General features: G+C 40.7%; 1 protein-coding gene across 1 annotated transcript in view; it reads right to left on the reverse strand.

The window, feature by feature from the left end:
* The window catches only part of alg13 (ALG13 UDP-N-acetylglucosaminyltransferase subunit), a 76,328-nt gene that overhangs the window by 39,418 nt on the left and 24,498 nt on the right, over positions 1-12,412 (reverse strand). The window contains exons 10-12 of the mRNA XM_067996744.1: positions 9,520-9,601; positions 7,125-7,284; positions 4,316-4,394 (exon numbers count right to left, since the gene is read on the reverse strand). Coding sequence (XP_067852845.1) covers positions 4,316-4,394; positions 7,125-7,284; positions 9,520-9,601 — 321 coding nt within the window. The remainder of the gene's footprint in view (positions 1-4,315; positions 4,395-7,124; positions 7,285-9,519; positions 9,602-12,412) is intronic.

Below are 12,412 nucleotides of genomic sequence, written 5' to 3' on the forward strand. Positions count from 1 at the left end.
ACCACGGTCTCGTGTAGCTTGTTTCATTGCTTTGGAATGTTGCAAAGGAATTTCCCAAGAGGTTTTCTGGAAATTCGCCACATGCAATCCCCCACCCCCAATTACTCATTTTGATTTCCCAGGTGTTAGCATTGCAGCAATTTGGGAGGGTGGTATACAACATTGCACTAACAGATTAGATAAGCATTGTGTGCCTGATGGGTAATTTCTGCTCATTCTTTTCATGTTTGTCTGCAACAAACTTTCTCTGACATCATCTGGTTCTCTGCAGTTCAATATGTATGGATTGCTTTTGTTTATATGGAGCTGATTTGATGAATGAGAAGTTAGGCATCAGCCTTGGCTCATTGGTAGCACTCTTGCCTGAGTCAGAAGGTTGAGGGTTCAAGCCCCACACGAGATTCGAGCACATAATCTCGGCTGAAACTTCAGTGCAGTATCGATGGGAGTTCAGCAATGTCAGGGGTGCTGTCCTTCAGATGAGCACACCATTATATCAAGACCCCATCTGTCCTCTCCATTGGGTGTGAAAGGTCCCATGGCACGAATCGAGGAAGAACAAGTGAGTTCTCCTAATGTCGAAGCCCATCTTTATCCCGCAATCACCAAAAGCAGAGATAATTGCCAGCCAGTCTGTATGTGGGACCTTGTGTGCAACTTGGCTACCGCATTTGCCCACACTTCAAAAATAATTTACAGCTGTGATGTGCTTTTGGACATCCTGAGGATGTGACAGCATTGTGTTAATACAGATTCTTTCTTGCCACCAATAAATCGATTGCTAACCATAGATATTCTCTTCACACATCTGCAACAGTGCAAACAGCCTAAGAAAAATGTCATACTGGAGTTAACCTTTATTCTTTGACAGCCTCTGCAGCCATGATTGGGAGTCCCAAAGGCTGTGTTGCCTGCCTGGTACCAGGGTTAAGGATATCACCTCGTGGCTGGAAAAGAACTTGGAGCATGAGGCGGAGAATCCAGTTGCCATGGTCCACATAGGAACCAATGACATAAGTAGAACTAGGAAGGAGGTTCTGCTGAGGGAGTTTGAGGCGTTAGGGACCAAATTAAAAGCAGAACCGGAAAGGGAATAATCTCTGGATTACTACCTGAGCCATGTGCAAATTGGCATAGGGATAAACGGATTAGATGGTTAAATGCATGGCTTAAAGAGTGGCATGGAAAGCAGGGATTTCAATTTATGGGGCATGGGCACTGGCATCGGCATCAGTACTGAGAAAGGAGGGAACTGTTCCATTGGGACAGGCTCCACTTAAACCTTGCTGGGACCAGTGTCCTAGCGAATCAAATAACTATGGGCTTTAAACTAATGGGGGGGGGGGGGTTCGGGTAAGGGCAATTTTATCAGTCTAAAAAGAAAAAAGGTCAAGGTTGTAGGGCAGAGTAGCAATTTGGGTAAAAACAAGCAGAGTGTCAGGAAGGGACAGAGTTTAAGAAAGGTAATAGGGCATGAGTGACTATGGTCACATCACGGGGGGAAAAAAAAATAGTAAAAATTAAAGGCGATGTATCTGAATGCACGAAGCATTTGTAACTAGATAGATGAATTTATGGCAGAATGTGGTTGCAGGGTGACCAAGGTTGGGAACTAAATATTCCAGGGTACTCTAAATGGAAGAGGGAGGAGGGTAGCCCTGATAATAAAGGATGACAAACAGTAGTGAGAAAGGATCTGAGCTCAGAAAATCAGGATGTAGAATCAGTATGGGTGGAACTGAGAAATAACAAGGGGGCAGAAAACACTGGTGGGAGCAGATTATAGGCCCCCTGACAGTAGTTATAGTGCTGGACACAGTATAAATTAGGAAATTAGAGGAGCATGTAACAAGGGTAATGAAATAATGATGGGGGACTTTAATCTTCATTTAGACTGGGCAAACCAAATTGAAGGACGCTAGAACAATATGTCGAGGAACCAATTAGGGAACAGGCTACTTTAGATCTAGTATTGTGTAAGGAGACAGGATTAGTTAGTAATCTTATAATAAAGGATCTTCTGGGGGAGAGTGATCATAATATGATGAATTTCATGTTGAGTTTGACAGTGATGTAGTTAAGTCTGAAACTAGGATCTTAAATTTAAACAAATCCAATTATTAGGTATGAGGGGCAAGTTGGCTAAGGTAGATTGGGAAATTAGATTAAAAGATGATCGATAAGCAACGGCAAACAACTAAAGAAATAATTCATAATTCCCTTGAGGAATACATACCCTCGAGGAATAAAAACTCCACAGGAAAAGTGATCTAACCGTGGCTAACTAGAGAAGTTAAGGATCATATTAGATTAAAAGAGGCTTACAATGTTGCCAAAAAGAGTAGTGAGCCTGAGGATTGGGAGGGTTTTCGAAATTAGCAAAGGATGACCAAGAAATTGATAGAGGGAGAAAATTGAATATGAGAGTAAACTAGCAAGAAATATAAAAACAGGTAAGAGCTTCTACAGGTATATAAAAAAGGAAGAGATTAGCAAAAGTAAACATGGGTTCCTTAGAGGCTGAGACAAGAGAAATTATAATGGGGAAATGAAGAAATGGCAGAGACATTAAACAAATATTTTGTATCTGTCTTCATAGTAGAAGACACAAAAAACATACTGGAAAAAGTAGGGAACCAAGGGTCTAATGAGAGTGAGGAACTTAAAGTAATTAAGATTAGTAAAGAAAAAGTTTTAGAAAAATTAATGGGACTAAAAGCCAACAAATCCCCTGGACCTGATGGCCTAAACCCCTAGGGTTTTAAGGAGGTGGCTGCAGAGATAGTGGATGCATTGGTTTTGATCTTCCAAAATTCCCTAGATTTGAGAACGGTCCCCATGGATTGGAAGGTAGCAAATGTAACCCCACTATTCAAGAAAGTAGAGAGAGAGAAAACAGGGAACTGTAGGCCAGCTAGCCTGACATCAGAATCTATTATTAAGGAAGTGGTAACAGGGCACTTAGAAAAATCACAATATGATTAGACAGAGGCAACACGGTTTCACGAAAAGGAAATCATGTTTGACAAATCCATTCGAGTTTGAGGGTGTAACTAGGAGGGTAGAAAACAGGGAACCAGTGGATGTAGTATATTTGGATTTTCAAAAGGTATTCGATAAGGTGCCATATAACAGGTTGTTACACAAGATTAGGTACTCATTGGATTTGGAGTAATATATCGGCATGGATTGAGGATTGGTTAACAGACAGAAGACAAAGTAGGAATAAACGGGTCATTTTTGGGTTGGCAGTTTGTAACAAGTGGGGTGCCACAGGGGTGGGGAGGCTTGGGCCTCAGCTATTTACAATCTATGTCAATGACTTAGATGAAGGGGCAGAGTGTAATGTATCCAAGTTTGCTGACAATACAAAGCTGGGTGGGAAAGTAAGCTATGAGGAGGATGCAAGAGTCTACAAAGGGATATCGACAGGTCAACGGAGTGGGCACGAAGGTGGCAGATGGAGCATAATGTGGAGAAATGTGAGGTTATTCACTTTGGTAAGAAAAATAGATAAAGGGAATTTTTTTTAAAAATGGTGATAAACTATTAAATATTGGTGTTGAGGGATTTGGGTATCCTTGTACACAAAACAAAGTTAACATGCAGGTACAGCAAACAATTAGGAAGGCAAATGGTATGTTGGCCTTTATTGCAGGGGGGTTGGAGTACAAGAGTAAGGAAGTCTTGCTGCAACTGTACAGGGCTTTGGGGAGACCACACAGTACTGGTCTCCTTACCTAAGGAAGGATATACTTGCCTTAGAGGCAGTGCAATGAAGGTTCACTAGATTGATTCCTGGGATGAGGGGGTTGTCCTTTGAGGAGAGATTGAGTAGAATGGGTCTATGCTCTCTGGAGCATAGAAGAATGAGAGATGATCTCATTGAAACATGAGATTTTAAGGCGGCTTGACAAGGTAGATACTGAGAGGTTGTTTCCCCGGCTGGAAAGTCTAGAACTAGGGCAAACAGTCTCAGGATAAGGGGGCGGGCATTTAGGACTGAGATGAGGAGGAATTTCTTCACTCAGGAGGGTTATGAATATTTGGAATTCTCTAACTCAGGACTGTGGATGCTCTGTCGTTGAGTATATTCAAAACTGAGATAGATAGATTTTTGGACACCAAGGGATATGGGGTCGGGCAGGAAAGTGGGGTTGAGGTTGAAGATCAGCCATGATCTTAAAGAATGGCAGAGCAGGCTCGAGAGGCCGTATGGCCTACTCCTGCTCCTATTTCTTTTCCTCTAGGAATGTTAAGTCTATTAACTTTCCCAAAACTCCTTTCATGACAAATTTCTATGAAACCTTGATACCTTTATTTCTTCTGCTCCAGGTTTTGCTGTTTTCTCCTCTGGCGAGCTCTCTTGATCACTATTTTCTGCGTCGTTCTTCCTAAAGTAGACGCAAATAAAATGCAATTTTTTTTAAAAAAGCAAAAACCAAAACATTTGTTACCTTGAAATCTTAATACATACAACACAAACAAGTTGATTTAAAAAAGATGCACTGGCAGATAGAAGAATGATATCCACAACCTATTTGCTCAAATTAGTGTAAATACCGTTTGGCAAGTTAACTGGCATCTTAAGTGATCTCATTTGAATCTCCAGCCCCAATAATTCACCTTTAGTTTGAAATAGTGCATTGTAGTCTCAAGTTCAATTGAATGTTTCCTTTCCTCACTAAATATTTCGATCACTGCGCCAAGTTTGTTAAACTACAAGCTTCAACAAACCATAAGGATTATAATAAGACTCAACATGTAACCAGATCCAATGGTTTTTACAAAAAAAATTAAATTCACTTTGAAACCAATGAATGTTTCATGTTATGTATCTATTATTCCAAAAAAAGATTTACTCTATATTAAAAATAAACATCTGTTACAGGTTTCTTAAAAAGGATTGACCAACAATTTCAACTGTATGGCCAGGTTCACAGTTCAATCTATGCAATTTATCCCCCTGTAATAACATGAAAACATACATACTACACTACCTCACTTCAGTGGGTCATTTTGCTGGAAGTAGACTAACTCCTCTATTGTGCCTTTTTGAGCTGCCTTTTATGGGGGGCTTTCTGCTAGAGCTGCAGCTTCTGCTGCCAAAAAGTTAAATTGCCCTTTTTAAGGGGTCAGATATTCTGCTTTATTCTTGATTACTCACAGTCAGAAAGATTAAAAATTTTCCAACACAATGCTTGAGGCATTTATATCAATTAGAGAGACAAGCCTTCAAATTGATTCTTTACAGTCTATTGTTAGCTACTTTATTAGCATCTTAATTACCCTGTGTCTCAGGTCCTCTGTTTCTACTTGAAGTAATACAATATGCTTTTAAAATATTTAAAATAACTCTTCCCAAATCTTTGGAAAAATGGTCAAGAAAATCCTGAAATTGAGTCTCCAATTCGAGTCCAATAGAATCATATTTAAAAATGTCATGAAGAATCTCTAACCTCACTTCTCTGCAACAAAGGGAAACAGCATCAGGCATTTAAAACCAAAATTACACTTCTAAAACCACCTCGTAGAATCGTTTGCACTTTCAACTTTAAATGGAGGCCTGTGACCAGCGGTGTGCCTCAGGGATCGGTGCTGGGTCCGCTGTTATTTGTTATTTATATTAATGATTTGGATGAGAATTTCGGAGGCATGGTTAGCAAGTTTGCAGATGACACCAAGATTGGTGGCATTGTGGACAGTGAAGAAGGTTATCTAGGATTGCAACGGGATCTTGATAAATTGGGCCAGTGGGCCGATGAATGGCAGATGGAGTTTAATTTAGATAAATGTGAGGTGATGCATTTTGGTAGATCGAATCGGGCCAGGACCTACTCCGTTAATGGTAGGGCGTTGGGGAGAGTTATAGAACAAAGATCTAGGAGTACAGGTTCATAGTTCCTTGAAAGTAGAGTCACAGGTGGATAGGGTGGTGAAGGCGGCATTCAGCATGCTTGATTTCATTGGTCAGAACACTGAATACAGGAGTTGGGATGTCTTGTTGAAGTTGTACAAGACATTAGTAAGGCCACACTTGGAATACTGTGTACAGTTCTGGTCACCCTATTATAGAAAGGATATTATTAAACTAGAAAGAGTGCAGAAAAGATTTACTAGGATGCTACCGGGACTTGATGGTTTGACTTATAGGGAGAGGTTGGATAGACTGAGACTTTTTTCCCTGGAGAGTAGGAGCTTTCGGGGTGATCTTATAGAAGTCTATAAAATAATGAGGGGCATAGATAAGGTAGATAGTCAAAATCTTTTCCCAAAGGTAGGGGAGTCTATAACGAGGGGGCATAGATTTAAGGTGAGAGGGGAGAGATACAAAAGGGTCCAGAGGGGCAATTTATTCACTCAAAGGGTGGTGAGTGTCTGGAACGAGCTGCCAGAGGCAGTAGTAGAGGCGGGTACAATTTTGTCTTTTAAAAAGCATTTGGACAGTTACATGGGTAAGATGGGTATAGAGGGATATGGGCCAAGTGCAGGCAACTGGGACTAGCGTAGTGGTATAAACTGGGCGACATGGACATGTTGGGCCGAAGGGCCTGTTTCCATGTTGTAAACTTCTATGATTCTAAGTTTCCAATTATACTGCTTATACCTTCAGAATTGTAGCTATTTTGACCAAAATTAGATTTCAGCTATTTTAAGAAGTCTCCTGATAATTCTACAATGCATTACCCGAGTATCTGTGCGAAACACAGATCCACGGAGCTTAAAAAGTTTTTTAGAACTCATGTAGCAGCTGGCCCTCCATCATTCCCATTATTCAGTCTTAACTATAGAAATGATACTTCATTTACCTTTGACTACCAATACCTCTCACCATCACTGAGCATTAGGTGGCGTTGGGAAACAAAGTCAAGCAATAAGATACCATGTTTTTCAACACCTAGCCTCAAAAACTGAATACCTATAATCAGAAGGCCAGCCACGCAAAACTTGAAGATTTTCTGAAAAACAAAATCACTAAAATACCAAATAAAGTCATTTTAAGATTTCATCCCTGGAAACATGAACAGCAAATCTGAACCGGAATACACTTCCCTCACCTCACCAATTCTATCATTTTTACCAATCACCATCCCAAAATTAATGGCTGTTCCAAACCCACGTACCGCAGCACTTTTTCAGAAAAATATTCAGCATCATCATTTCCTTGCGACGTACTTCCCCTCCTGGTTTTCTTGCCATGACTGCGGAACAGTTCCACTGCTGCTCGCAGTTCTTCCTCATCCACTCCAAAGACATCTCTGTACAGCATTTCATACACAACCGCTGAAATAAAATATTTACTTCAGATATGTATTTGGTTCACTTCTTGCTGTAGGAACAGGTGAAAGCAAAAGTCAGATGCAGGGCAATGACATTGATTGCTACAGCATCAATGCACTGAGCTGCAGAAAGCAGGCTCATTTTCTCAACCCAGTGAGTTGCCAATCTCAGCTGTGTTCAGTGATTTAAGTAGAATTTGTTGAAAGGGCATTCTAGAACTGCTATCTTTTGCCAAAATCAGGAGAGCTGAGGCACTGAGTTAATTTATTTTGACCATATTTTTCTCCACAAATCTCTCCCTCTCTGAATTCTTTCCACCTTACATTTTCTATGAAGAAAGTTTACACATTACATACCTTTAGTAAAGGCTGAAACCACGGTTATTTAATAGGTTTTGTTTTATAAATCAATATATTGTGCCTCTAGTTATTATAAACATATGCATTAAAGACCTTCACTGCACATTACATAAATAAAACATGCAGTGCATGTCAGAAACAGCAACCATTACTTCATCATGCTTCAGTTCAGAAGTTAAATGACCTAAATTGCAAAATTTCATATTGTGGTTAGTGCTGAATGCAGCATCTATGGCAGTATATCTTTCCCATAGTTTATAACTAAACAGAAACTACAGTATCAGTTGAAAATAAAAGCATGCACAATGATTGTGCACTTCATTGAGGATTTAAACTTGAAGGGTGATATGGTCCTGTGCTTAAGATTTTCCTCAGAACTGAAACTATATTGTACAAATTTACTTGCAGGAAAGAGAATATTCAAGTCTTTATGTTGAGAAAATTTGTCATCTTAGAACACCATGCTGTTTCAGTGGTTACTAGACAGCAAGCTTTAGTTTAAGAAATAGTTACTGCAGAAAGTGGGAATTCAGGCTTGCCAAGAGAATCACATGTTGGGACTGAGGCAAAATTTAAGGGCCATAAGGTTATACTGTACTGTTTTAGCCCATTTTAACCACTGGCTGTACTACTGTTGAGAAAACTATCCTACGGGTTTCCGCAACTTGCCTTCATCAATACTACCCAGCAATCATCCAAGAGAAGCAATGGTCCTGGAGTCAGCAACTCACCCCTTGCAATAAAGCTTAGGAAATGTGCCCCTCATAGAAGTGCTCGTTAGCATAAGACACACACACGTACTTGCAGTGAGCTCCCTGATTTTTCAGTAAGTGTTTTAGCCAGGGCAGAATTGAGTCATATGGACCAGAATTGGTGCCAGGTTCATTTCTTGATCGGTACTGAATTAGCTCACGTCAGCTGCAGAAGCAGTAGGGGTGCTACAATTGCCTCAGTGCCTTGGACTGGATGAGAAGCCAGCATTCCTGCTTGACGATGACTCCAGCAGCAAACCTCAAGAGCTACATTTTCTTCCAGGGCAGGGCACTTCCACCCACCACCCTAATCAAGGCTTATTTCACATGCAGGATGGGATCCCCTCCACCAAGAGGGAGCCCACCGATGCAACAATGGAAATAGTTGGTGGTCCTACAGCAGGACAACACTGCAGCACCAGAAAAGGAGGCATCTTAAAAAGTGGTAGAAGAGCCCTTAAGATTTTTTTCTGTAATTTCTTGAAGGGGAAATAAGGGGCCTTAAAAGGAGGGAGAGAAGTCTATTGATGGGCATTCTTCCTCCAACATTCTGCTTAGTAGGAATGTCACTCCTTTTCTGGCAGTAGAAGAGAGAAATCAGGTGATTGCCTAGATCTGTCATTTACATGCAGCAGGATGGCCGGGGCTCATGTGGGATATTACTCTGTGGCCGGGGTGGGGGGTGGGGGGAGAAAAACGCAGGTCGGTAGTGTTAAGGACAGGGATGCAGCGGTATGCTTCCCTGTCCGCTGTTCCTTTATTTTCACCTGCTATACCACCTGATGTGAGTCAGTGCAGCAGAAGAAAATCCAGCCCATATGCAAACACACCGGAGAAACGCACTCAGCTGCAATGCCCCTGTGGTTAATATCCTGCCAATACCATCTGGTCTCATGGGTGAAGAATGCCCATTGTACCAGAGGGAGGCAATTACCATTGGAACTGTACAACAGTATGAGCTTGTGCTTTCAGCTGGTGCTTCACAGCAGGCAACGAGCAAGTATCCACAATCAACAGTATAAACGTGACGCTAATTTATTTGCTCTTGTAAGTAACTTTGTTGGAATGACTGGGTAATCAACAGAGGCTGATAGTAGCGCTCTAATTTCGCTGAAAGACAAACCTACCTTGACAAGTGGCTGCATGCCCCTGAAACTGTTTTGTAAACACACTGTCATAATGGCCATTGTTGGAACAGCAAAGCAAGATCTTAAAAAAAAGAAACACCATTTCACTTATTTGCTTGCACTTCTCTGCTAATCTTGCAGCAGTTAAATCAAATACAAATTGAAGTCATTAAGCAGGCATGAAAAATGAACTATGCACAAGTTTAATTTTACAATTCTTTTCCCCTTTCTCCTCCTTCCCAACCAATAATTATGAGTTCACAAGCTTTCGGAGGCTTCCTCCTTCGTCAGGTAAATGTACCTGACGAAGGAGGTACCTGACGAAGGAGGAAGCCTCCGAAAGCTTGTGAATTTAAAATAAAATTGCTGGACTATAACTTGGTGTTGTAAAATTGTTTACAATTGTCAACCCCAGTCCATCACCGGCATCTCCACATAATAATTATGAGAACAGTGGTATGCAAGAAACTGAGTACCGGAAAGACAACTAAAGTTGTAGTAGGGGCGAGAGAGTGAGGCAGCAGTGGGAAATAAACAAGCAAGAGTCCTTATGCAACACAGAGCTCTCAGCCCCTTTAGCATTCAGGGACCTCCATTTGATTCCACCTGTCCTCTCTGCTGCATACTTCACTGCGCTCGTTCTGCTTCAGCCTTCATTCTACTGCCAACCTTGGCCCTAGCCGGTTCTCACTCCCAGAATATCACCACTTTGCTTTTATCCTGTGCCTTTTAGCAATGATCACATTATCTTGTAAACAATTTTACAACACCAAGTTATAGTCCAACAATTTTATTTTTAATCCCACAAGCTTTCGGAGGCTTCCTCCTTCCTCAGGTGGTGTGAATAGGGGATGGGAGGCACAACTTTTGCATCATTTCCTCTCATCTTTCTGCTCTGTTCCACTCACTTTTTGTCTCTGCATTTCCTTGTTTACTCACTTCCCTGGTGCTCTCCTATCTTCCCAAAGCCTCACTACTGCTGCTTTCAGTCTTCTTCCCTGTGCTAATTTTACCAAAACTGCTCCTTGCCAGACACCCACCCCCTCAGGTCTTCCTGCACTTCAGTTGGCAATGCCTTTGCTCAGCTGCTTCTTTAAAGCACACTTTCTCTAGACTACACAATACACATGCCCACTGCCCACACCCACCCTTGCTAGAACCACTGTTACAAATTGATCTATTCACTATGGTCCTCATGCCTCAAGAACAACTTTTCAGCACTGAGGTCATTGCTAGAACAGTCAACAGGCTTCAGGTGACAAAAAGGTGTTTTAGTCTCTGATGGCTCGGATTCATTATTGCTGGTGTCAGCACTCACAGGGTTAAAATTGTTTTTGCTGCTCGCTATTTCAGCAGGGTTCAGAGAATACACGTGCAGACTGGGTGGTATTCATACCTAAAGACAAGGTAAAGACCAAGCATAATTCAGGAAGGATTTAAGCATGGGTTGATTGCAGCCATTGCCTTTGGATAGGGACCCGTTGAACAGGTCATTCAAGTATTTGGAACAGATCAATGAATTAAATAATTTGAGTCAAATATAAATGTCCTGTGGGGTTACTTAAAGATCATTTGTTTGACAGCTGTATTTATGTGGGCAAACAATTTTAAATACTGTACGTGGCTACCCACCTAATCTAGTTACGAAGATACTGTTCTTTTAAATGCCTCTTTGCTCTCATATCTTTGAAGCTATATCTTGGCCAGTGTTGTACAAAGACAGCAACAAGTCAGCAGCTATTAGAAGCATAAGGCTTTTCACAGGACTCAGTGGTAATAGATAGCCCAAAGCAACCACATTTCAAGGATCAGTTTAATGTTGAGGCTAGTGCAAGAGAAAGATCACTTTTTTGACTGTTATTAGTGCTTCATAATTACAGAAAAATTTACTATCTGTACCGAGCGCTCATGTACAGGTTCAATAAATGTTTAATTGTTTATAGACAAGTTTGGTCCGATGGTGTTTATTCTTCCAGCTACCAAAGTTGAAGAGATCATGCAATGGCAAGCGATATATTTCAGTAAGTTAGTAAAAGTCCTCTGTTTGATCAGAGACTCGCTACCTTTACCTAGATATTCAGCAGGTCAAGGCACACTACTCACCCTTGATATACAAGTACATTTAGTATTCAAACCGAACGTCAGCCCATTAATAGGCGTTGAGGGGCTGGAACAGGTCAGGGGTACAAATAATGCAAAACCTGATAAAGATTCAGACTCAGGAGGCAAAACCAAATGAATGCAATCTTGACAGGAGTTGGATGAGTTTTATGAAATGGATTTTTTTTTAACATTTGTTTTTACACATTTCTTATAAGTTTTCTTTAATATAAAATTGATGTATTGTCAGCTAGCTGAAGTTAAAAAGATGATTTTCTCCCAAAATGTATTAAGATTGGTTTGCCTTCGCCATTAAATTTAACTATCACAATAAATAATTTTGCCTTTCAGCTAATTAGATGGGAAAAAAATGAATTGTTTTGGAACAAATTTGAATTATGAGCCAATCATCTGTAAATCTAAAAAATTCCCCTAGGGTTTGCAATATTTTTCAATTAATTCATAACTGACAGAGAAAGGCATGCAGTTCATATATTAATAGACATCCCATGGCATTGCTATCGCATTGGGAGGATAAGGAGAAGATACTGGGTTTTGGGAGTAATGAGGAAAGAAGTCCCTGGTGCTTAGCAACATTGGAAAGACTTGTAGGTGTTGGTAACACTTAGGGGAGGAGAGAAAAAAGATCTTGGGGTTTAGTTGTAGTGCAGATAAGGGAAGATTTGGGGATTTGACATTGAAATAGCTAGCAGATATATAATTAAACTTTATATGGAAACAATTGCTTCCCAAGTATAAACAAAAGAAACTACCTATACTGTAAATCATCTGC

The sequence above is a fragment of the Heptranchias perlo genome, chromosome 15 (assembly GCF_035084215.1).
Source record: "Heptranchias perlo isolate sHepPer1 chromosome 15, sHepPer1.hap1, whole genome shotgun sequence".
Classification (NCBI taxonomy): domain Eukaryota; kingdom Metazoa; phylum Chordata; class Chondrichthyes; order Hexanchiformes; family Hexanchidae; genus Heptranchias; species Heptranchias perlo.